Consider the following 26,700-nt stretch of genomic DNA (forward strand, 5'->3'; position numbering starts at 1 on the left):
TGCAGCTCCGTGGACGAGAGGAACAGCAATTGCTCAGCTGCCAAACTTGTAGCTATTGCTGGTGCTCACTATGATGGATTTGCCTACGAGCCAGGTCCAAATTTACATCCACTACCCCTAAGGGCTTTGATCATTTTCTGTGCAGTTTTACAGCCCAGCACCAAGACCTCAAAAATGCAGTGGGTTTGCACAAAGGACCGGAGCACAGAGAGAAAGTGAAACTTGGCATTACCATAGCAGGAATTATTAAAAGCCCCTGAAGAGGGCGGGCTGAAATGTCCCTCTGCTTCTGGCCATGAAAGATCACCCACAGCTGGTGATGGATCAGGAAGAGACATGCTGAGGGCAGTGAGGTCCCTGCACCCTCCCAGAGGTGCTGGGTGACCCACGTTTCAATTCTGATCTACTCTAGATACTCCCTGGGTGATTTCAGCTCGAGTTTGGGGTTTTTTTCACCCCTTTCCTCTCTGCCCCTATTTCCCCATCTCACCACTCCCGTAATTCCTCTCATTTTGCTGCTCACACCCTTCAGTGGCTGCCGCAAGGTTACATCTCTATTTAGTCACCCTGTAGCCAAGTGAAACGTACCTGACTCTTCTAACTTGCTCTCATAAATCAAAGCAGAGGCAGGAAGCAGGAAAAGTCCCGGTAAGCAGTCAGGAAGATGCTAAGTTGACAGATGCAGGGCAAGGGCTGGTGGCTGCCTCTGTGTAAAGCATCTGTCCTTTCCCTGCAGAGGATGAGGCCAAAGGCTGCCTTTATCCCCGTGTTAAGCACTGCAAGCTGCTTCTCCACCACTTCTGCAGGACGACAGCGTGTTGGGGTGATAAGAGGCCCAGGCCAGAGCGTCGAGGACGTTATCTGCAGGGATGACGGTGTCTCTGTGATGTGCACGGTAATGAATTGCCCTCTTTGCAGAAATGAGTAAGTTGTGCCTGGTGATGCAATGATCAATTTGCTCCATCATGTGAAGCCGTTCATTCATCACAGGCACCTGCTGATAGCTGCTTACAGCCGCTTTATTGGCACCAAGCAAGAGCCTCTGCAGGCAGCTCCCCAGGTCCCCACTGAGGAACAGCCCAAAAACGGGGCTTCCCCTCTCCCCCGATCTCCTGGCTAAGAGTCCCTCCAGCATCAAGCATCCAGAAATCACAACCCGCTCTGTTCCAGGAGACAGAAACAGGGGAAAAAAAAGACCAAGTTTCCATGGTATCTCCTGCACCAAATGGCAGGAAGAGCTGCCAAGGCGCCCTCTGCCTGCTCCTGCCCATACCCCACTGGCATGTTGACCACGGGGACTGGCCCAGCCCACCTCCTGAGCCTCAGTGGTGCTTGCCTGCAGCAGCACCCATTTTCCTGTGCTCCTGCAGATAAGGCACGAGGCTAAGGCACAGGGCAGATGAGGTCTGCTGCTGCTGTGACAGTGTGGCCACAGCAAAGCTGTTTCCCCTCTGCTGGACCAGATTTCTTTTCTTTTTTTCATCCACTTCGCTCTTCATCCTCCTCTGCTCCCAGGGAGCCTCCCACCACAGCGCTCGGCACCAACTTGCAAAATCACGAGTGCCCAAATCACTGCAAAACCCCTGTAAGCCTGGGGCAGCGATGGTATCGCAAGCGCACGGCAGGGCTGAGCCAGGGAAAGCTACAGCCAGGGAGCAAAAGCCCAGTTCCTGTCCTCGACACGAGACGGGACGCGTGCGGGCACAGCGCTGGGGAGCAGAGCGCTCTGCCACCAAGAAAACTGAAAATAAAATAACAAACAAATAAAAAAAATTAAAAATCCAGTTGACTGTACTTTGGCAAAGAATTCAGAGAGCAAAGGGGCTCACTTGGGAGCAAACCGAAGATGAATAGACAGCGAGTTCAAGAGAATTCATTCTGCTGCTGAACACTTGTCTCTCCATCACGACATCTCAAAGGCTTGTCAAGTGAAGGCAAGGCTTTTATTTGTTTCTATGGTTGCCATAACGATAGAGCTATATGTCATGTCAGGCAGCAGCTGAGGCTCGCGCTTCTGATTTATAGCTGCTCACCAGAAATTATCAACTTTTCTGCAGAGCGGGTAGCACGGTGAACCAGGACCACCAGGAGCTTGCCAGTGCTGTGTTCTGCCCCCCCAGGTTATCTATCGGTCCCCCCGCAGCCAGCTGTGCCCCAAGGGATGCTTTTATTATCCCCTGCAGGGATGCTCACTGCTGATGGTGGTGCAACCCCGGGGGCTGTGGGTGCGGGTCTTCTCCATGAGCTGTCAACGGAGCAGAGCAGCGTATGCTGCTGCAGTTATGGAGATTCCTGGTCCCACAGGACAAGCAGTACTTCCTAAAGGGCCAAAAAGAGACGGCAAGGTGTCCAGTGAAAGCCAGAAGAAGGATTAAACACCTAATAGTCATTTGTTTAAAAAAACCATGGACTACTGTGTTTACCACCAGGTTATGGGAGAAATACACTTACGAAAGAGGAATGGGACCAAGGGGGAGAAGGAAGCAAGAGAGGTCTTGAAAGCAAGGGATACAAGGTGCAACTGTGAGGTATTTCTTGCCCTGGTAGGGGAGGTGCAGCTGGGGCAGCCTACCCAGCCTGCAGCCCAAGCTTGAGGTTTCCCAGCGTGGGAAGAGCCCCGCAGTGCTGCTGTACCACCTCGTATGAACAAAGACGTCACTGTTAGCATGGCTGCCACGATCCCAGACGTGTGACTGATGTGATCATCGTGCGGAGGATCAGATTCTGGGGTCGAGGAGGGGATGCTCAATATGGTTACTGATAAATTATACATTTAAGTTTCATTAACTCTAAGCACCCTCGTGCTTAATTTATGACGCACAGCCCTAATACCTCCACCACCAAGTTCTGCACACGAAGTCCTGTCCCCACACAAGGCCCAGCACACATGGAAGCATCCCCAGTGGGATGCTTGCACGTAGACCTTTGGATCCTGTCTATAGGAAGTTTCTCTAATGACTTGGCTGCAGCAGCGGGAGGAGGCTTGGGCCCTTCGTTCCCATCCACCAAAGCACTGCGTACAGCTTGTTGCACTGCTCAGCGGTGAAACACACGGAGAAAAGCATCCCTTCGGAGCAGGAGCAGGGAGTCACCATTTCTCCAGAGCGCTGCTGAAAGGCAGAGCCCCACCAGTCCCTTCTGCAGTCTCAAGCATCTTCATAAAAACGCAAGGCCATGTTTGAACCTTTAACCCTCTGAGTTGTAAAGACTTCATCACTTGTTTTCTCCAAACCAGGCTTTCTGCAATTTCCCTCCATTAAACTCTTCAAGACAAGTGACCCCGGAGCCAAAAGGTGTCAGACTAATGAAAGGTCTGGAGGAATGCAGCACGATCATTATTAAAGACACAGAAGAAATACAGGACTGAGCTACCATCACAGAGTTACAGGACAGCAAACAGGGCACTCCAGGTGCTGAGATGTGGCCATGTTGCAGCTGCTGTAGTGCAGTCCAGGATCTGCCCCTTGGCATGGGGACGTGACTGTATTAGAGCGCTGCAGGACCACCCACAGGAAATGCCAGCATGGAGCGACAGCAGCGTTACCGCAGTCCCACAGCCCAGGGAACAGGTCCCTGCCCATGCAGAGGGATGACTGTGTTTGAACACCTACACAATGGACAGCACATGTTCACCTCCGATGGTAGGTCTGACATTATGGGTCATCATCTGGACATCTGAACCACCAAAACTGCTGCATTACTGCTCCCTTGAGAAGCTACCAACACTTGTCTCAGTCCAGAGGGACAAAGCAAAGAGGTTGCAAGATAAACAGCTCTAAAAATACCTCTGTCATTGCGTGAAAGCACTCGAGAACCTCAGAGGAGGTTCTCAGAGATAGACCAACCCCATACCTGTGAGCACTAAACACAGCAACATCCCTGCTCACCAACTGCAGTGGACCTCAACAGCCCTAGCACTAGCTCCTCCGTGCCATCACACTCTGCTCAGGCGATATCACCTTGGTTTCCACCCACCCCAGGGCGCTCAGGACCCTGAGCTTGCAGCCTGATACCCGTTTGAGAAGTGTTTAAGTTCTAATGCAGAAAAAATAGATCGCTTTTCGGTTTTCACTGTATCTGTGAAACCTTCCATAATTCAGCATCAAATATTTATTATTACATTTATTAAAGTTTTAATAATTTAGCATCTCCTGTATGTAAGATACAAGCACCATGAACTCGCCTCCCTTATTCTACCTGGGTCGCTCCAATATTTATACCTAGAATTCTCAGTTCAGGTTCCATTTATGAGGGGAGCAGGCAACAGCCTCCATGCCAGAAACTCCCCTTCTCCTACCTGGTGTTCACCCATCCCAACCGAGACTCTTCCACAAGGATCAGTGCCCAGAGACAATTATTGCACTGGAGCAGAAAGCAAGCTTCCTAGCCTCTTCTTTCACTAAGGTACTTTTAACAAAGATGTGAGGAGGCAAGAAAGAAATAATGTTCTCCTGGCATTTTGGCTTGGAAAATGTTAAGATAAAATAAGGCGACCCTTCACCTTCTCAAATGAAAAGCAATAGTCTTCCGCAGACAAGAAAAACAACACTCTTTAAGAGAGCCAAATTGTGACAGATATGTACCATCAGTCTCTTTTTGCAGGAGAGGGAACAAGCACTAATTAGCAACAAAAACACAGTTGGAAGTGAGGACCTCTTGGATGCCAGTTCTGGCTCTGCCATAGGTTTTGTAGGCACTTGCTCCAGGCACAGCCCTGCCAAGACTCATGATGATGGGACAGAAGAATGGAAATCCACCATCCCATCGCTCTGGGAAAAGACAAGACAAAAGAGGCTGGGAGATACAAGAATCCTACTCGTGCCCAGGAAGATGATTTGCAACAGAGAGAAGAATTTATGAGTGAGGAAATTGTGCCTTGAGTCAACAGGAGAGGGCAGCGAGAAGGAAGGAAGGGAGGGAGGGATCACGGAGTCTCCCTGGCACCCAACAATGCTCAATCTTAATATAATGGTGAACAGAGGAACACATGCTAATGCCCAATTAAACAGTTAAACCCTTGTAGTTTACAGTTAAACCCTTGTAAACCAAGCAGAGGAGGACAATCACCACCATCACTCTCCTCCAAGGCAGAGGCTGCTGCTCCCTTTCCAGCTGGGGCACAGAGGACAACCATTTTGCCTGGCTCCTTTTCCAAGGGACCCCCACTTTGCTCACCCTCAGCCTAGTCTCCCAGCAAATGGTCTCTCCTTCTACCAGGGCAATTCTCCTCCTGCAATGCCCTCCTAGGTCCCACTTCTGAACTAGACTGTTACAAGTCCGACGACATCTGGTTAAAATACAAGCTAGCCAAAATGGGGGAGCCAGAGAAATAACCAGGCATTTACTGAACTCAAGGAAGGAAAAAAACCCCTCCAGTTGTGTAATAATTGGACAAGCAACATGGCCCTTCACCAAGTCTGACCTTGGCCCTTTGTAAGCACCACAGCAGACTATCAAGGGCTGGGTGGATGTGATATGTGTATGAGTTTCTAAAAGATGATAGCACTTCCATACTGGTAAATGCATCAATTTAAGCTAGGCAACCTGACATGAGACTTAAACCACTTTAAAACTGCCTTGCCACAGGTTCACACCAATTTACCTGACTGCACTGGCAGACTTCAGAGCTATATACACAGTCCTGGCCTAGACCCATCAGGACCAAAGGAGCCTGGAGAGCTATCACATCAGATTTCTTATTGGAATAAAACTAATCAAACTTATCATCACAGAAACTACTGCATTCTCAATAACAATTTAAAGAGCAGTGTAGTCACTCAAGCACGAGGAAAACAAGAAATCTGCTTCCTACCTGACATCTGCTGGATCTTCTGTCACCAGAACATCTGTCTTGCAGCTGGCGAGAGGATTGATTGAAAGCTCCACGGGGGGCACCACAAAGCTCTTACTGACAGGCAGCCACAGGCCTTGACCCAAACTATAGGTGGACCTGAAATGAGGACAAACGTGTCATATAGGAACAGAGTGTCCACAGCAAATGGTGGCCCTCTAGTGCACCTGGCCACTTGGAAATCAGAGAGGTGGTGGCACCACAGGATAAGTTAGTCATTTGGTCTTGTCCCGAAAGACAAACATGAACAAATGAGAGAGGAATAGCTAGAGATGTGACAGGGAGAACATGGTCAAGCTCTTCTTTTTAGTCCAGGAGGACTTTATGTGAGCACCATCCTAGCTTTTGCTGAGACATGTCTGGCTGAGGGGACAGGAGGGAAACCCTTCCCTGTCTGCAGAACATGGACAAATCTTTTCAGGTTTGTCAAAGGCAAACGACACTTGTGTCCCCCAGACAGCACAACAAGACGGAGCCGGGAGCGACCAAGAGGTAGCATCTGCTGGGATGTCCTCACCAGCATTCCCCTCCCAAATGTCCAAGCTGAAGACTCCTCTGACTCACCTGAGTATCTTTTCTGGTGCCTGCTCTCCTGTGACCAAGTCATATCCCCGCTCAAGCGTCGTGTAGGGCCATGGCCTGGGAGGCAGAGAGGGAAAGAGCAGCTGTGACACGTCACTTGGTAGGGAAAGCGGCACAGCCCGGTCCTGGGTCTTTGGTGCCGGTGATGGCCAGTGGGGAGGAGACCAGCCCCCTTGCCAATGTGGGAGCCAGGATGGAGCGAGCGCACCATCATATGGGGATCAGCCCCACTCACCCTTCACTGTGTCCCCAGTCGCTGCGCACACACAAGTGGCGATGAACAGGGTCTGGGGCATAGCCTTCATGGCAGCTGCACTCTCCTAAAAGAGAAGAGGGGAAGATGAGACCTCTCTGCCCCAGAAGCACATCAGCAACCACAGCATCGGGCTCTCCTCCCCTGCTGCCCTTCTCTGCTTGTTCACAGCCATTCCCGATCCCTGACATGGGTCTGGCACGGTTATGGGATGGCAGAGTCTCCTGCAGCCCAAACTCCCCCAGGAGGATGCAGAAACCCCCAGCCTCCATCCTCTGCAGGCAGTGCCCATGCCATGCCCCTGTCCCATGGCTAAGAGGCTCTCAGCCCTGCTCCTCTCTGCTCTCTGGGTGACGGCTCACCCTGTTACACCTTTTTGACAGCATAAGACGACATTTCCCGCACCAGAAACCCAACCATGCTTGGCCCAAATTGATTCCATGCTTGGTAGAAATACATAACCCAGAGCAAGAAACAGCAAAATCAAAAGATTAATTGGATTTGCACATGGAGTTTCTCTTACAAGCTCCTGTCGATGGTTTCCCCCGCCTCGCCTCCCCTCCACTCCCCATCGTGCCTGGCGGCACGGCAGGCTGAGCTGTAAACACCGGCAGAGGTGGGGACCTGGGGAGGAGGCTGGGGGGGGTTATCCCCATCACGGCAGTAATGCAGACTGGCAGGTACCTGTGTGCTCATCGGGATCCTAAGCAAGTTCTTAAAATGCCTCGCAGGGATTACAGTAAAGAGCTTTATTGTCAGGAGGCAGTGAGACAGTGGTTCAACTGCTGAGATTTTTGAGGAAGAGCCGCCTGGAAAGTGGGAGGCGGCAAAAACAGAAAAGAGAAGAAAAAAAGAGACAGCTAATGATGTGCTAAAATGCAACAGCACCTTCATGAAATATTCACTGCCTTAAACACGTCTAATATTAAAGATTAAATGTCCTGGGATTTGTCCTAGCGACTTCGAAGCACTGATTTATGATCTGTCAAAAGCTGCTAACCTCATGATTCATAACGGGAGCGGCAGGAACATTGCTTCTCCAAAGGGAAAGAGTTGGGAGAGAGACGGCGGCACCAGACCCTGCTTTGTCTCAGCCGTGCCCGGGGGCTGGGGCAGTCTCACTGCAAGAAAACGCAGGTCCTAATGGCTCCATCAGTGATTTTAAAAAAAGAAAAGTTATTTTTTCCTTGGGTGCTTAGTACGCAAGTTTCCCCAGCTGTGCTGTGGATCATTAATTCCTGGTGCTTATTACATAACAAATATATGCTCTGCAAATGAGAGACATCTCAAAGTGCTTGCAAAGCAGAGCTGGGAGTCTTGGGGCACCGGCTCGTGCTCAGCTCCTGCCACAGAAATTAGAGCAAGTACGGAAAAAACACCTACAGAGGTTGGCATCAAACAGCCCGAATGCCTTCCGTCTTTATCAATGGCTGGAGGTGCCAGGGTGGTGAACCCCTTTCCCGTAGTGGAGGGTTTATTTTCTCCACCACTTTGTTTACTGCTCCATCAGTTTGGTGTTGGAAGGAGAAACTCTATCAACCTGCAGAAATATTGATTTTATCGACTCCAATCCTGGAGTTTCAACAGCTACAGCCGGTGCTTGAGACTTTATTGGGAGGTTTATTGGAAGGTTTGTTTCAGTAAGTGAGAGGGCAAACAGTGGCACCAGCCAGGGAGGAGATCCAGGGCGGCAGAGAGGTGGGACACTGGGAAAAGCCACCCAGGGCATAGAGACCACATACCTGCCCCTCACCAGGACCACTCGGGACCAGCTTTCCATGGGTTTTCCAGGGAGATCTGCACCCCTTTGGCAGAGTTTTAGAAATTGGATAGGAATTCTCCCAGCATGGGATCGGCTGAGCGTTGCAGTCTGCTAGAGAAGCGGGGACTCCATCTCTTTGGGCCAGATGGTTTAGGATCTATTTCTGTATCTAGAACCATGAACAGGCAATTAGTGGGGTTTCCAAAAAACCTCAGCAGAACCTGCTGTGCTCCTACAGGTTTTCATGAGCTTTTGCTTTCTCCCCATGAGCATCCACCCTCCTTCTTTGGCCCCCTGAGCTACTCCATTATTTTCTGCCTGTCCCCATCCTCCCCAGGCACGATGCTGGGCCAGGGAGGATGCTGAGCCAGGCAGGCCAATCCCCACAGACAGAGAAACACACGGTAAAGTCCGTGGAGCAGCAGGATGGGGGTTCCCGTACCTCTAACTCCTCTTTAGAGTAAGTGTATTTTCTAAAGAGCAGATTTCAACATGCCGTTAAAAAAACCCAAACCATCAAAAGCCAAAACAGCACCCTTGCTCAGAGCTACTAAATCCCATGTGCTTCTGAGATGAGTGAAGTTATCCACTCAGCATCGCTTGTGCTAAGTTAGGATTCAACCTGAGCTTAAAGCCAGAGTCGACCAAAATAACCAAGTTTGACAAATAACCACACCTGAAGCCGGATCCAATTTCCACAGGTCCTGCACACGCCTCCGCGCAGCGTTCGGCTGCTGCAGGAGGCCAAATGAATCAGGATCTACAAAGAGCTGTGACAAGGATCCTATTTCTGCAGCCACCAGCCCACACACTGCCCACGGTAAAAACACAGGTGTGTGCGGTCCTTCCTCTTCCTTCAGATTCAGAACCTACGAATCGCGTCGGATAATCCACGGCAAATTTTGAACTGCTATAGCGAAAGCAAGGATCGCTGCTCACTCAGCTCTGGAGGTCCCATGCTATATTTCCAGTGTATTATTTAACAAAACACTGGGAGAGGGGGGAACGCCTCCGCCGTTGCAGAGAGAAGGTGCCTAAATCGGGAAATGCAACACTGCCGCTCTAGCCAGATGCTCAGAAAACATGTTATTCATCTCACGAGTGCAGCTATATGGAAGGGCGAAGGGAGAGCTGAGGCCATGGGAACACAGCAGCACCCACAGCGCCGCTCTCCATCCTCCCCTGCTCCCCTCTCCCCATTTACACAAAATCTCACCAAAGACCACGCTGCCACAACTAATTACAGGTGACACGGAGTCTCCATGCTGGTTTCTGCTCAGGGAGGGTGAACCTGAACTTCTGTCTGAACCAGCAGGATACATCCCCAAACCCCGCAGGCACATCTCACCTACAACCTCCCTCCTGCTGTGCCTTCATTCCCATGGAGGCTGGTGGAAGAGACTACTGGCAGCTCAGCCCGAAGTGCCACACAGCCATGCGCAGCAAGGCAATGGGCAGCTACGCGGGCAGGAGCAGGGAGCCCAGCCTGTGGCACCTGGGGAAGTGGCCATGCAGCTCGAGCTCCCTTTGGCCCCACCACGTTGCAGGCGTTGCTCCTGCCCTCAGCTGGGAAGCGAGAAAGACTGGAAGCCTGACTTAGAGGAATGGGGCAAACTAAGGACACATCAACCTGGTTTCCACATGCAGACATGAACTTCCTCTGCCCATTTCTGAGCAAAGGGCTTCTCACATTGCCCATGCTTCACACCAGCTTTAGTGCTGGAGCTGCAGAGGGGCAGGGCTGGAGCAGCCTGCAGTCATCATTAGCATCGTTAGCATCAATGGCTTTTGGCTCAGGGTTGGCCCATGCTGAGGCTCGCTCATGCCTGAAGGAAACGAATCTAACACAAGCCACATCCGAGCTCATCACCTCCAGTGGCACAGGCATGGTGCAAAGCCAAGTATGTGGAGGAAAACAGCCCTCCAGCCCCTGCTGCATCTCAACCAGCTCAGCTGGAGGCTTGATTTTTTTATATCTAAGCTGGAAGTTGCGGAACTATTCTTCCATTTTGCCCACTGCACCGTGCTGCTGCTCCTCCTGAAAGGGGAAACGGGGTCGTGTGCTGCATCCATATCCTCCCTGGCCATCCCTGTGCTCTGCCTGGGGAGCAGCAGAGCAAGGCTGTGGGACAAACCGCCAGCGTGCCAGGGTAATCCTGTTAGCCTTGTTAGGGACAGAGGTGATCCGCGGTGATAATGCTGCAAGATCCCCCTAATCCACCCGCCCAGTGCACAGCACAAAACAGAGCCTCACAGAGTCCCTGTGCTCCAGGGGAAGCTGCTCTTTGCTGTCATTGGCATTTTTATTTAAGGAACTGGAGGGGCTTTGGCAGTGGTGGAACAAACCTATGGCTCGTCAACCCTCTCCTGGCACTGCTGGTGTCCATGATTCGCTTCTCCATGGCAGCACCTCCACCACTGGCGCTTGCCTTCATCCCAGAGAGATGCCCTGCTGTGCCGGGGCCATGCCCCTGCCATGAAAGCACAGTCCTGGGGACAAGCCCCAGCCCCAGCTGGGGTGGCAGCTTGTTCCTGGAGGCTGCAGGGCTACAAACATGTGCCTTTCAACCTGCGTGAGCATTGCACCTACACGCTCACACCTGCTTCAGGGCTGCCTCTCCCACCCCATGTGATGCACAACCTGGCTCCAGCTTTTCAGGTCAGCACCCAAGGGCGGACCCTCCTCTCTTGGGACACACACCAGGGGACAGGGTTGCCCCAGAAAGCACCCTGGGTGCCAGCGAGCCAGGGAGCTGCAGCACCATTTCCCCAGCCACCCTCAGCTCTGCAGCCCAGCTGTGTTGTCCTCCCCACAGAGTCGCCGTCCCGGCAGTGGAGCGAGCTCCAGCCCAGCTGTCCCTCCAACACCACCTCTTGCTTCTCCTCCTTCCACCCACCGTGGCACAGGAGGAGAAAGGGTCTGCAGAGGGAGGTGGGTGCCAGGCGGCAAGCCGAGGCCGAGCATTGGCAAACAGAGGCAGCCGTTGAGCGCAGCGGCTGCCCATCCTGCCAGCCCTGACTGCACCAGTGTTCGCTGCAGGGCCGCAGCACAAAGCCCCTCTCTTCTGGGCGAGCACAGAGCCATCTCCAGGGTTACCGGCCTGCTCCGAGGTGGGAGGACTGGAGGGTCCCCCCTCCTTCCGTGCTGCCGGGACGCAAAGCCTTCACCCCCATCAGCCGCTCGAGCTGCATGGTCTGAATCCCATCGCCAGGAGCAAAGGTGGCTGCAATCAGCATCTCCTGCCCGGGCACTGCTGTCCCAGCCACCAGCTTGGTGCTTCAGTGAGGGCCATGTCTCCTTGTCACCACTGCCCACAGCAGGAACCACTGCCCAGGAGCACGGGCCAGGGCAGAGGGGACCTGGGTGCTCCCATGTTTGGCTCATGCGCTGCCTCCTGCCACCATGCAGGACACCCCATGCTGCCTCCAGCTCCGCTGTCCCCCCACACATCACTTTCAAGGTGGTGGCAATGCCCAGGACCACTGGCAGCAGCCCTGAGCACCGTCTGTGTGGCACAAGCCACCAACAGATCAACGCAAGTCACCCCATTCCTCCAACAGCCACGGCCACAAACCTCCCGTAACGAAGCTGTCGAGGCCTCAGAGTCTCGTCCGCGTCCAGAGGAAGCCCTGCATCGATTTATGCTTTGTGAAAGGTTTCTGAGCTCCTGGCGGAGAAACCACCTCTTCATCCAGCATCCGCAGAAAGTTTGACACAGGCGAATCAAGGACCCCGCTGTGTCCTTCAGCCATCGGAAGCACGTGCTCTGGCCCCACAGGCATCTCTCACAGGCAGAGAGCCTCCTCACCACTGCGGAGCACCCCGACCCTCAGTGCAAGCGGGGGATGCAGGGCTCCCCCAGGGGCACAGCATGGCCTGACGGTCCCTGCTGCTGTCTCCGAACCATGTGCGATGCTCGCTGCCTTGGCCTGTCTCCCTCCCTGCCTACAGCAACCCCTGTGCAGGCAGATCTGGCTGCACCCCAACACCCCACCCTAGAGCTGTGATAACCCACAGGGAGGAGCCACGGGCCCCCCGCAGCAACACCTCTCCTTGCTGCCATCCCTCCTGCCAAGGGATGATTAGCAGGGAAAGCACGCAAGAGATCTCAGCCACCAAGTCCTCTCACAGACAGGACTTTCTCTACCTGCAGTCTGGCCTAAATAAAAACAATAAAACACCAAACTATCTGCTAGCAGCACTCCCCGTGCCGGCCTCAACCTGGCTGCTGGGGGTGCGAGCACAGCATCTCAGGGCTGCTCAGGTGCCCTGGTGCAGCTCCCCTGGGAGGAGCGGCTCCCGGTGGTGCGATGACAAGGGCGAGCTCACCAAGGATGGGGCAAGACACACATTTGCACAAGGGTTGGCACCAGGGTTTCCTATCGATAGAGGTATGGATGAGAGGCAAGTTAAAAAACCCTGCAACAAAACCCTTCCTTAAAGAGTTTGCTGTGCCCCTGTGGGATGACAGAGCAAGGGCCTCTTTTGGGAACGGGATTCAGAGAAAATTAAGCACAGGCAAGGATGAACAAGGGTCTTAATAGTTCATTAAATTCCCAACTTCAGGGAACAAGTGATGTGTCTTCAGAAAGCTGCTCCTCGAGCCAGGTTGGCCCCTGACCGAGGCCGTGGCTCCGCCAACAACCACAGTGGCAACACCAGCTCCCGGTAAAGCTCTCTGAAAAGCTTCTCTTCTTGCCCTTGCTATCTGCTGCTCCTGGCCTTTGGGGATGGCACTTTCCAAACCTGGGTCTCTGCTTCATCCTGATGAGAAATGCAATTTCAATAAAAGCAGTTTAGCTCTCGAGGAACGAGACAGGGGAAGTGGCTCCTGCCTGGCCAACCTGGCACAGAGTACAGAGGGAAAACCTGGAGTTAATTTGACAGTTATCCCCCCTCTCCCCCCACTGCAAGTCACCCTCTTCACCCAGATCCACCACAGCACTTAAGCGCAAGCTTAACTTCCAAGGATTGCATCTGGGTTTACGCTCTGCACAGATTTTATTCTCATTATCATCTGCTCAGCTGCTGAGGAAGCTCTCCCTGGGCACACATGCGCGGCTGATGCAAGGAAGCAGCAAGAGGTCCCGAGGGTGGACCAAGGGTGGTCCACAACCATGGCTGTCATCTTCTGGGGTGACCACTGTCCTAGAGCTGACCACAGCAAGGTGAGATGCCACCTCCTCCAGCACTGGTGGGACTGGTCAAGCCGGGGAGATGGGCCCAGGAGCAGCTCCGTACAGCAAAACTCATTTCTCTTCCCCCCTCTCCGTGGTCTTTAGACAAGCACAGAAATGCCATTACAAGAACATTAGCAGCTGCAGGATTAAACACTCTAATGGCAGAAAATGAGAGTGTAAAGACAGCACAGATAACCTTAACTCAGCCCCCTCGCAGGCATGCATTTTGATTGCTGTTTATGTACAACACTTCAGCCCAAAGCTAAATTAGCTTGGGAGTTAACTGCCTCCTTCCCTGCTTGGTGCATGAGGCAAGCTGTGCCACCACATGAAAAGAAATCGTATATTACATGGCTTTTGACCAAGTTATTAAACTACATACCTTAGAGAGACAGAACCTCATCTTATAAAAGTCTAAGTCAATAAAGACACTAGGATCTTCCAACAGCGAAAATAGCAGAAGTGCACAAGAACAAACAAATATTACTTGATGTGCACAAAAGCTGCATGATATTAAATCGGAGAAAATGGCTGTTCTCATAAACACAAATACACCCTCACCAAGGTTGGTCAACTCCTGATTTACATGCTCAGCTCTGCAACCTCCAAATCCCCTTAACAGGTTGCCTTTAAAAAATGGCTCTGTTTAAAAATGACTTTCATCTGTCTCCTGCCCGCAAGACCCCTGTCCTACCCGGACAGGAACACCATCTGCGGCTCTGGTGACAAACTAGCCCATTTGGAAAATGATGGAAACGTTTTTTTCCTCCTGCCAATTTCCAAAAAAGACCCTTCACTACCACATCTCATTCGGTCCTTACAAGTATGTGCCTACTGCTTTGGGGGGTGCCATCAATTGTGGATGCAAAGGAGAGAATTTCGACGGAGAAGTGCCTGATTTATAGATGAGGAAAAAAAAATTCAACGTATTTGCACCTGCTAATCAAGGTAGCTATCCATCTCATTTATGCCACTGCTCCAGCAAGTCTGACAGCACAAAATCAGAGGCTGTTTTTTCCAGCATTTGGCCCTAAGGGACCGATTCTCCAGCAGGTCTCTTCAGCGATGCCCGCGGAATGTGCAAGTGAATCAGTTTTGTGCATACAAAGCAGGTAATTGTGCTCACAAATCAGGATTTGCATATGCTGCCAAAAACGGAGGCTCTCATAAATGTTACTGGTGCTGGTAAAGGAGGCCAGTGAAAAAGCAGCGCTCTTGGATTTTATGCAGAGGTATCCCAATGCGTGGTATGAGCGGCAGTGCTGGCAGCGTACTCCACATCTGTCCAAATTACGGAGAGCGAGGAGAGTTGACTGCAAGTCCCAGAAGACAAGAAACCTTTGCTGTTCTTGCTTCAAGCAGCACAGCCAGTGCCAGCCAAGAGGATGGAATATGTAGGCTGAACCTCTTCAGCAGAGGACCACATCCAGACCCCAGAGAGGTACCTGTCCCATCCGATGTGGCAGCTGGGGCACATGTAATGTCCGCAGGGGGAAAACCCTCAGCAGCATCCATTTATTTATGTATTTGCAGTCATGTCAGACCAACAGCTTGGCCTTTTCCAGGGCAGGGGGGGAGGAGAAAGATGGTATTTTGCTCATGTGCAGATGTTGGTGCTCCCTCTGAAAAGCTCTGATGAGCTGGTGCTTTGCAATGCAGGTTTGAAATTTGTCAGGGGGGCAGCAATCATTTAATTAAAGAGTGAGTCACACAGAAAAGACACAAGGGAAGGCAAATTAAGGTCAGGCAAGCAAAATGTATTTTGGCATTTCCTAGTGTTTCAGAGCCTCCGTTTTCAGTGCGGATTATTATTCATACTGAAGTAGTACTTGGTGGCTGGAGTCATGAGTCAGCACATTGTACAGACAGTTCTTATATAAAACTCCAGCCCGAAAGAGGTCTTCGGTGCTGGGAAGGGGTAAGAGCTCGAGTCTCACCAGACAGAGCATACGTGACCTGGGGGCCTCAGCCCAAACGTGTGCCAGGAGCCCATGGCACTGCCACCGAGGACGAGTCCTGCCCGCAGAGGTCTGCCTGCACCTAGGGGCAAGGATGCTTTGGGACAAGGCTGTATCCACACTACCACAGAGAGTGGCTCCAAGGGTAAGGCTGAAGTCAGATTAGCTATAAATGTGCTGGAGGACCTCAAAGCTGGCTCTGATGCTCTTCACAGGGTAAACCTTCAAGGCTCTCGTCCTCCAGACAGGACAAACCTCAGCCCATCCTCCTCATGGATGCTTCGCCCAGCCTGAGAGGACAGAGGGCAGGGGAAACCCCCAGCACCCATCGTTTGGGATGCTCACACAGATGATAAAATCCCTGACCTGAAAAGGTTGAAATCTAGGCAGGATTTATGTCCCATAGTAAAACCACAGGCCTGCTTCTCTCATGGAGATAAAAATAAATCACCCTTAAAAACAGAATGACATTAATAAAAATAAATCTAAAAATACATGCAGGGCATCATGGAGTTATGATCTCCTCACAGCCTGCCATGGAAACTTCTCACCAGCTAAAGGCTGGCTAACAGTAATGAACAGAAGCAGTACCTGGGGCTACGTTCTGGGGTAGGGTGTCAAATAGGTACTTCCAAAGGCCTAATTTTCAGTGGGTGGTTGCTCAGCTCTTGTGAAGTTTGGACCTCTTAAGGGGGTCCTAGATTTAGGCTCTGAGAATCAGCAGCCCCACTGGCCACTCCTGCTCTACCCTTATGAATCCAACTGGCACAGACTGGAGAAAGATTTTGCTTTATCCATGTGCAAACTCCCAGGCTGGAGAGAGAGGGAATAAGCCAATCAACAGATTTCGCGTGAGGAACCTGAAGGTTCAGGTCAGGGCTGCTCTGCCCTCACCTCCCTCCATGGGTACAGCAGGGAGGATGGGAACCAGGGACCGGAGCTGCAGAGCAGCTGGCGAGGTTAGGATCCAGTGCAGTCCTGGGCTAACGAGCATCACTCCCTTCCCTGCAAATGTGATCTGACGTCCTGCTCAAGCATGGGGCATCCAGTGAGAGCGACAAGCTGCTCTGGTGAGTTGGGGACGCAGGGGGAGCAGCAGCTGGGCCAGCTCAGGAAAACAGCCACTCCTTGCAGTGGAGGCCATGCAAGGATTAAACCAGCCCTGCTGAGTGCCAAGGATGGCGTGGGGCTGGCGAGCAGAACCACAGGCTTCTTCCAACGGGGACGTCACAGTCTGGCTCCATACGGTCTCCCTGCAGTTTCTGCTGGACACAGGGTTTTTTTTACTCTCCTCCTCCCCTGAACCAGGAGAGAGCTGAACACATCCTCCCTCTCCTGCAGAGGTGGCTGCGTTTCGCCGATGCCCAAAATGGTCCTTCTGCTCTGTGACATCTGGATGAGAAGAGCCTCCTCCTGCACCATCTCCATCTGCCGGGGTGGCTCCTGCCACCTTGAGCCCTCTTTGGGACTGTAGGCGATGTCCAGGGCTCATCTGCATGGGGAATTCATCCAGCATAATTATCCTACTGCAGTGATGACTGGCAGTGCCTCCGTGCAGACAAGACTGGAGAAACAGGAGTACTAAAAGAGAACATTGTCTTGACCAGGAAAATGGATTTTTGAGACCAACTTCAGTATTTGCATCTCAGCTGAGTAGGGACAAATGAGAACAAGGTCATCCTTGCCAGCCCATGGTGTGTTCACAACCCAGGAGGGTTTCTTCCTCTCAAGATGCCACGTATTAACAGCACAGTTTGTGGCAGCATAGGGCTTAGCAAAAGCCTTCTCCTCTGTGAGCCATCCCTCTTCAATGCCCCTGGCAAAACCAGAAACCAACATGCCTACTTGCAGCCACGAGTCTCATGCACAAGCACAGGTAGCAGAGAAACTCTCATTTTCTCATTTTCTCTCCCTTGGAGAGGAGTGAAGTGGCTCACACGGAGAGCCAGGGCTAACCTGGGAATGGTACTTCTCTGCAAGGAGCCAGGGGGGTTTGCACACTCTTTAGACGCAGAGCATGCCAGAAGCAACAGGGCCACTTGTCTCCACGCCACCAAGACGGCATCCCACCCAAGGCAAGGCACTGCGGAGCAGGAACAATGTTCACCGCTGCAGAGGGCATGGCAAACCCCGCGTCACAAAAAAACAGCACAGTCCCCGAGCCACCTTCCCATGCAAGGTCCTGTCACCCGCACCAGCTGAGGAGATGCCAACTCCTGAGGGCCAGCTGTTGGCCAGGGTCACATACTTATTTCCCACCCATGCAGATCCCCTGCCTTCATTCACTAGTTGCATGTTTGCTGTTTTCTGGTTTCCCGGCTCACTGCAGACTCAAGGACCCCCGTTTGTCACCCAGGAGCACATAGGCCAGAAGGAAAGATGACACATCCCCTTTGCCCAGCCCTGCATCTCAGAGTCCCAGCAGGGCTGGCTGCTGTTTCACAGGGGCAGCCTTTGCATGCAAGCAGAACACGCTCGGCAAAAAGGTCATTTACAGATGAGGAAAGATGGCAGACTTCACAACTCCACGAGGAAGGGTTGGAGGAGGGATCCAATCTATGTGACCATCAGGCAGGACCATTACTAGGAAACATGGTGCTCTGTGGTGGAATGGTCAAAAAAGAAAAGGGTTGGAGATGGGGCAAGCTCACAAGTAGGTTTTCCAGACTGGACAGCAAAACAGCACAACTTAGAAGCAGATAAACTCCACGTGCCTGCAGCTGCCACACCGAAGAACTGAGAGATCCACCATTTTGAATCCCCATCCTTGTGCCCACCTTCTTTATACTTTGCTGATGGGGGTCACCGCTGTGTGACCCTGCTGGTACCTCTTGGTCCTCCGTGTCTAACACCAGGCTAATGCAGAAGTGAGCCAAGCAGGCATCAAAGTACCCAGAGACAAACCTTCTCCCTCGCATCTCCAAGCCTTGCAAGGTCTTCACTCTTCCCCAGCCTCCCTTACCTGTCTCTTGGTCACACAGTTGTTCACAGGCATCAGTGGTCCTCTGTCCACAGAGGTCTCTCACCCAGGGGGACGTGGCATTGATCTGATAGTACAGGGACAGCTTGGCTGGATTAAGCCAGTCGGAGATGTCCAAGTAACTCCCCTCGCTCACAACGAAGCTGCTGCCTGGAAGGTGGGGAAAAAGTGCTTTAAGTGACTGTAAAATTTAAAAAAAAACCCCAAAACTATAAACATGCGTTTTGGCCCAATATCAGAATGTTCTACTCTTCAGGACCTGATGTGACATCAAAATCAGCAAAATAATACTGAGTTCACCAACACTCGGACCCAAAGAACTTCATCTGACCATTTCTCTCCATTTGAATGTTCCCCAGTGAATGGCCCACCAGCTGGGACACTCCTCTGCCCAGACACACCCTGACCCTACTCAGCATCACAAGATACAGGATTTGATTCCCAGATCTCTGCAGAAATATGGACCAGTGTAATTATTCTGATCCGTCACACTGGAGCATCACTTCTGCAGCTTATGCAGGTAGTGTCCACGAGATGCTTGGGTACCAGGCTCAGGACATGGATGGGTAGCAGCAGCATGGGCTGTTCCCACTTCATTTCTTTAGCTGAAGGTGAGTGATTGGCCCAACACACAACTTCTTGTGTGAGTGGTCTCGTATCAGAGAGACTCCCTCACCCTTCTCCCTCCTGAGAGTTAGAAGTGAATTCCAGCCACAAACCTTTTCTTACAAAATCTCACGTTTCTTTATTTTGTGAAATGTATTTTTCCCCACTGGCATCTGGGAATATGCATCATCTAATTAGCCAAATAGATTTTCAGTTCAGCCCAATCATTTCCTTATCTAACATCTGAGGCCCAGCATTGCTTGGGGGATTTTGCAGGCACAGAGGTCCTCATTAACTCTGATCTTCAATTACATTGATTATAAGACTGCCTCCATAATAGTGCCGCACAGATCAGAGGGGAGCCAAAAAAACCTCTGCCATTAAGTGGTGTTTTGCAAAAGTTACCAGGGTAAAAGCCTCTAAAAACAGGGGAGAAGAAACCTTCAAAGAGGAGTGGGCAAGGGCAACTGCCAGGTAGCCCAGGAACCCACAGCCATCCTTCCACTAAGTGCTAGGACTTGCAAACGTGAACAAAATTTGCAACCACTCTCCGAAGATTCAAATCCTTCTTAGCAATCACCCAAGGATGGCAAGTCTATAGAGCCAGGGTGTATTTTCATGAACCTTTAGGGCTTGTACTGCTTAGTAAAGGACTAGGACATCATTTTTCTAAGCACTGCATAAGATCTTAGCTCAGTGAAGGCCAAGCAATTAAAAAAGCAGGAAAAAAAAAAAAAACATAGCAGCAACCACCCCACACGAACCTGCTTGAACACAAACTCCTGATTTCCTTTTGAAGAGAATCACTGATGCTTTAGCAAGAAGGAGCCCTTCTAAGCCTCATCCCATGGCACATTATACGAGCAGAGAATAAAAAAAGCAAAGCTCGAAGTCAAGCATCTCAGTGAGTGACCCCATTTTCAGGCATCCTGAGATCTCAGCACCATACAAATCTGGGCCTTCATTTCGCATGAATTCAAATCTTCTACACTTATACTGTTTATACACCATAAACATATTCACAGACGCATCTCTACACTCAAAGACAATGGAGGCTGCCAAGCTACTGACTGTTCGAGCAAATGAAAATTAGACATCCAGGATCCAGCCGCTCTGGAGACACAGCAAGGCGGGAGCCCGCATCACCAAGGCTGCAGGATACATCTCCATCAGACTCATGGCAGCGGTAAATTGCTGGGTAAACTCTACAGCACCAGAGGAAAGCATCAAAACGCTGAGCAAAAAGAAGTACCTTAGAGCCACGTAATTTTATTTCTAATTATCATTCTTTTCCATGAATATTTAAAGATAGCTTTAAATACCAATGATAACTATTGCTGGTTTATTTTACCACACAGAAATGCATCATAAACCCCTTGGGAGTGTTTACTATTTATGTGTACATGTCTATGTAGTAACCTGCCAATCTTGCTTTCTTTCTTAGTTTTGTAGCTCCCTAATAAAGAGCGAGGCTTGGGAGGCATGTAAGCACATCTTGTGGCTCAGCTACAGACAGCTCCCTCTGCACCCAAAGGCTGAAGAGCGAAACCACCAGCTCTCGATTAAATCCCTACTTAATGAACCCCACTTCTAGTTAAAATACAGCCAGCCTGAAAGTAATGGAAGCAAATCAGACATAAAATAGTCATATAATTAGTATTCATAAAGATGAAGGTGACTCGAGCTGGCAGAGCATTCTGGCCCAGGAGCTCCTACATGGAGGGGACCCCATGGTCAGGGTGGGCAATAGAGGGGTGACTTCTGGAGCTCCCCACCAGCCCCATGTGCTGAGCTCCTCTGGGAGGAGGAAGCACATTCATGGCCTTGCTAGCAAATTTTCATCTTCTTTGGCTAACCTGCTGCTGGAAGTATAAAACCCCAAAAACTATTTATGGAAGTACCTCCTAAATCAACATCAAAATGTGACACCTGGCCAGGAGCCAGTAACTTCTTTTTCAGCAGAAGTTTGGTGTCCATGTAAAAAACAAATTTGGGAACCTCGAAATAATTTGCAAATTGATCAAGCTTTGCCATATTCTGTACTGAGAAAGACCTTCCCAAATATAATGCAACTATAACTTAAATAAAAAAGAAAAGTCCTGGCATTTTCAAGATGAATTACTTATTTTGATTTTAGTCAGTCTGATTGAGAAATCATCTTCAATATAAAAAGTTTAAAAAAAACCCCAAAACCCAGAAATGAATACATTTGAAGCCAAAATCCCTGAATTCAAGTTCAGTCTACAATAGAGCCTTTTCTACTTCAGCCTAATTAAAAAAAAAAACCATGGGGAAACTAAAGGTTTTAGTTAATTGTAAACACTTTCCTCCCTTCCTAGCAGGAAGGAGGGGACAACTCCAGCAAAAAAAACTTCTCACATATTTGAAGCTGAGTGTGTTGCAGCTCAGCTGGGTAAGATTTTTAGAGGTGTTCACAGACAATCTCATCACCTTCACTCCCACTGAAAATACAAACAAACAAACACCCCAACTTTGATCCCTTTATAGCTTGCCTGAGAAAAAAATAACAGGAAAAGATGTTTTACAAAAATTTTGAAAGCTAAAATTCTGAAGATTTCAAAGCCTTTTCACACAATTTTTCTCTTTATTTTCAAAGAATCCACACACAGAAAACAGTTTTCAAAAGTCACCAGCATGCACTTATCAAAACCATCTTGAAAAGCTCAGAAAGGGCAGGTTGAGTATCAAATCCTTTTAGAAACTACTGAGAACATTTTCTAAGCAAGAGCTGTTTCAAACATCTTTAGGTTGCCAGGAACATCAGCCAGGCTTGCTTTTGTCAGCGTGCAGTCTCTCAACGGAGGGAAATCAAGGAGGAGGGAAGCAGGGGTGACAGGGAACCCAAGGGGCTCACACTGCCGGGGCAGCAGCGGGTAGACCCCACTCTGAAAACCTGCCTCGAGGACCTCAGACCCCACCAAATCACCCTACACCCACACCCAGCCTACAGTTTGATGCACACCTACAGTTGCTGCCAGAGGAACACAGGAGCAGATCCCAGCAGAGACACTCTCCAAAGACACCCAGAGAGTGTCTTTGCTGTCCTCTACTGCTAACCCCTTCCCCTCCCAGGCGTCCTCCTGGACACAAGCTTTGAGCTTCCCATTTCTGAGCTTGGTGAAATCCCCCTTAAATGGAGACATTTAGGCCCCAGGTAAAGCAACCATCAGGGTAAAGCAACTGTCAACCAAACAGGGGAATACAACAATGAAATGGCAGCTCTCCATCCATCACCACTACCTCCTCCCAGGAACCCCCATTGTAGGACACGTCCCTTGAGTGCTGTTGGCTTTACGAGCCAGTCTACACAGTAGAACATTTCAGTGCCATGGAGAACATCAGTACACGGAGAACATCAACACACAGCTACACAACTGCCTCCCGGCTTCATGAGGTCCACCAGCACTTCGAGGGACTGATTTGTTTGGGTTTTTGCATGCATGTGTTTCCCCCCCACCCCCCGCTTCCTTCTCCAATGCTGATCAAAGCCAGATCAGTTAAGGCAGCATCAAAAGTTCATGTCTCTCATGCTGGGGTCTCCTTCAAAGTTCAGTGGAACTGCTTAAGCCTTGACAAAAGAGGCTTGAAGTTTTGACATTTCAAAAATCATTTTCCAGAACACAACAGGATAAAACAGCTCAGAAGAGATATCTAACAAGGGAAAAAGAACAAAGCACCCAAAAGGCAGCCAAAAGGGTTTGGTTTTTCATTTCTCTCTCTTTCTCTTGTTTTCAAGGGAAGAGATAAAAAAATATTTTTTTTGAGGAATTTCTTTTTCTTCCTCCCTCCACTCTTTTTGTCTTCTTTGGTTCATTTGCTGTATTTTGGACAACGAAACTCCCTTTCATCTAAAATTAGTATTTTGTGTTGGAAAGCCATGGGAGGTCATACTACAGGTTGCTATTAATGTATCCATCCTTGTACTATTGTACAATTATAACCCTGTTATAGATTTTTTTTTTTAAATGCTAGAGGAAGGATTACCCCTCTTGCTCCGTTCTGTAGGTACAAAGAATAACCCTATTTGATTTCTTTAGAGACCTTTTTTCTTTCCCTTGTTAAACTTGAAAGAACATTTCCCAAAGAGACAACTCCTCCCCTATCAGCTCTTTCCATTGATCAGCTCTTGTTCTCCTGTCCTGGTCCCAGGAAACGAAAAGTTCTGTTTCTTAAATTTCTTTGAGAAAATGCAGAAGAGCCAACCAGATGTTGGATTTCCAGGACACACATATACTGACCTAAGCAAGCAAACTGGGCTTAGTGTAAGATTGCACCCACAGACTATCAGTGTGCTCAGCTTTACCACCGCTGTCCTGCTCATCGCAAAACTTGGTAATTTTGGAATAATTTAAACTCTTCAAAGGCAAACTCTTAATTCTTTATTCTAAATTGAAAACAGGCATAGTATTACACTGAGTTAAAATTCAAGCTATCCACTTCATCTTGTTTTTTAAATGATTTCTCTCTTGAACAATTTGAAATGTCTAAACAGACAGTTATGATAGCAAGTTTTTAAAACAACAAAAGCCCACAGACATGCCTTTCACTTACTCTTCCTTTAGCCAAAGTGCATACAGTTTATATGGCACACAGTGCTTGGACTCAAGGGTGTATTTTCAGCACACGAACTACTTGCATGGCCATGGGCTGCTCATGCCAGCACTCCCCAACCTGCTGATGATCAAATCCAGAGACCCCCATTGCTTAGAAACACTGTTAATCCTGCGAGAGCTTTTTCACTCTGGCAAAGCAGAAGCAAATTAGTGATACAAATCTGTATGTAATTACAGCTTAGACTAGAAGCGTCTTTCCTGTGGGAGGAGCAGGGTTACATTTTAATTGTTAAATTGCACTTTCTTGATAATTCTGACAGACTCTTTCTTTGGCTTTTCTTGGCAGTCAGTCTTGATTTTGCCAGGGCTGAACATCTGACAAGCGATGCATGGATTTAAATTTATTCAGCAGGTGATGACTTGGCCACCTTTTCCCAAACCCAAGGAAGATGGCATCTCCCCACCCCTGCCTTGTGGTCAAGCTCACGCAGCAGTAAGATCTCCCACTATTAGACAATATAATTGTGCAGGTCTTAGTAACAACACATCTCTGTCCTCAGTAGGCATCTGGGCCAGCAATGGCCGAGATGGAAATTAGACTCCTAAGGAAAAGCTTTTCCTTAACGCTCTATATCTCCCAACTCCCATGCTCCAGCCTGGGGCTCTTTCTCAGTGATGTTCTCTAGATATTGGACAAGGGTTGGGGAAATCCAGCCTAAATCTAATCACAACACAAAGTATATGATAGATGAGTTCTGATAAGCTTTAAAAAACATAAAGTGTGTGTGAAAGGAGATTTTTCAGACAGCACCAAGACCTAACATCCTCCCAAGATGGCAGAAAACAGAACCAAGAGGCAGCACATGCAAAGTTAGTATGCCACGGGATCAAGGCAAGCTACCACCCACTCACTGAGAGATTGCACACCAGTAATGCTACTTGTTGGGAGAAGGATAAAGTAAAGTAGTACTTTCCTAGCTATGCAGACTCCAAAAATCCTCACTGCATTGCTGCATCATAGCTGCTGCAGGTATCCCATGAATTCTTGTGTGAAAGCAAGCATGACCAAAGCCACCTTCCTGGGACTGACCCACCACCACGCTGCAAGCAGGCAGGGTCTCATCCTGCAGATGCAGAAGTCAATGTATGCATCTTTCCATCTAGGAAGGGAGCAGGTTAGTTGGTCAAAGATGTTGTGCCTTATTGTAGTCTTCCCTCACCATCCCTCCCAAATTAGAAGGTAAATATCATTGGTAGAAGCTCAGCAGGCACTGGATGCCACCTCCCCAGTGGTGGGTGCATCCTGCCTCTCTCAGGATGCAACAACTCCCAGCTCTGAACCAGCCCCTGCTGGCACCATCCAAATATCAACACCAATCCCCCCGGCTTTGCTCTGATGAATCCTGCAAAGAAAAAAGGAAGAGGCATTTTCCCTCCCTTGCAAACCAAGCTGCCCCGGCAGCCAGGCACACTCACGGCAGGCACATGGCCTGGGGAGTTGGGCTGGCACAGGGAAGAGCTGAGAGCAGATCACAAGCCTGCCAAAGGCACGATAAAAACATAATGTACCCCAGCCTCCAGAATCTTATCAGTTCTTCATGCAAAGAGCATTCACGCCGTAAAACCGTCTTGGAATCCCTTTGATCCACGCTGATACAGTTTATAAATTGATGTTAATATTTAGAGTTCATGTCTAGTAATGCTGCAGCCATTTGCTCACATTTTCTTGCCAGCCAAACAGGCACAGGAACAGGATTGAGCTGTAATGCAGACACGGAGGTGACCTGGTGATTAAGAGCTGATGGAATTAAACACAATCTGTAAAGCTGCCCCCAAACACGGCCACCTTTCCAGAAACATGAGGGGTCCAGGGCAGCCAGACCTGGCACCAAGTCTGCAGCAAGAAAGTATTGCTTCTGCCAAAGCCCTGACCCAGGTCTCCATACAGCAAAACAGGCACCTCTGCAGCAGAACAACTCCAGGGGGAGAAAACGGCACAAGAAAAAACTTATTTTAAGCCAGCCAATTCCCTCTGCTGATTTCAGAGGGGGCTGGTGGGGCTGGGACCAGCTGGAGAATGTGGAGGACCCAAATGGCAGCATCACTGTAAAAGCTCAGAGAGATACCTTTGAGATCACATCCTTTTCTCCATTCTTCTGGTATAAACCTGGGGTGTTCCACATGTACATCAAAGAGCATCTCCAGCTTCTCCTTACTGTAAAATGGGACAGGAAGGCAGCCAGTCCCCCACCTCCCACTGCTCATTTCTCTGTGACCACATGCACAGCACGTGCTGAGCACACGCGCGGGCGAGCGCCTGAGGACACAAGCTAATGCCTGGTCACCTCTTGAGGGCTGCCGAAGATTGAGCAGGAGATGTCAAAAGCAAACAATTCAAAGCAACACATTTAATTAAAACCAAAATGAGAAGTTGTTGCGAGTACAACAATTGCAGTCTGCAGAGCTCCGGCAATCTTCGGGGAAAATTAGCACAAGCTGCTAATAGCAGCATCCAATGCCATCGGTGTCTTGGAGGAAACAGTGGTTGGGGGAAGGTAAGAAATAATCTTCAGGATGAAACAATTACCAATCAGCTGCGTGACAATCACAGAATGTCATCATTCAGACGGGCAGACACACGAAGCTTAAAAGAAAAAAGAAGCCACAAAGAAGCTTCCTCCAACTCTGCCATCTTGTCAGACACTCAAACCCAAAGCATGGTCTTGAGTGGCAATTCCACCTCCCGCTGCTCTCCTGGCTTTGCACGGGGTGGGACTGGGTTTGCTTTCCTCCCCACATTGCTTGCAGGGCAGTGTTCATCCTGGGGGAATTTATCCACTTTTGCAGGAGGGCTGAAGCAGAAACGTGGGCAGCTCAGAGCAGAGCCCACCATGAGGACAGCTCCCGCCAAGCAGTGCCTCTGCTCCTGACCTCCATAAACCACCCCGTCCGC

At 49.9% G+C, this 26,700-nt stretch overlaps 1 protein-coding gene across 1 annotated transcript in view; it reads right to left on the reverse strand.

Annotated features, from left to right (window-relative positions):
- The window catches only part of ASTN2 (astrotactin 2), a 363,040-nt gene that overhangs the window by 198,277 nt on the left and 138,063 nt on the right, over positions 1-26,700 (reverse strand). The window contains 4 exon segments of the mRNA XM_075716105.1: positions 5,813-5,950; positions 6,416-6,490; positions 6,669-6,753; positions 18,550-18,717. Of these exon segments, the coding sequence (XP_075572220.1) occupies positions 5,813-5,950; positions 6,416-6,490; positions 6,669-6,753; positions 18,550-18,717 (466 nt within the window).

This window comes from Pelecanus crispus, chromosome 9 (assembly GCF_030463565.1).
Source record: "Pelecanus crispus isolate bPelCri1 chromosome 9, bPelCri1.pri, whole genome shotgun sequence".
NCBI classification, from domain to species: domain Eukaryota; kingdom Metazoa; phylum Chordata; class Aves; order Pelecaniformes; family Pelecanidae; genus Pelecanus; species Pelecanus crispus.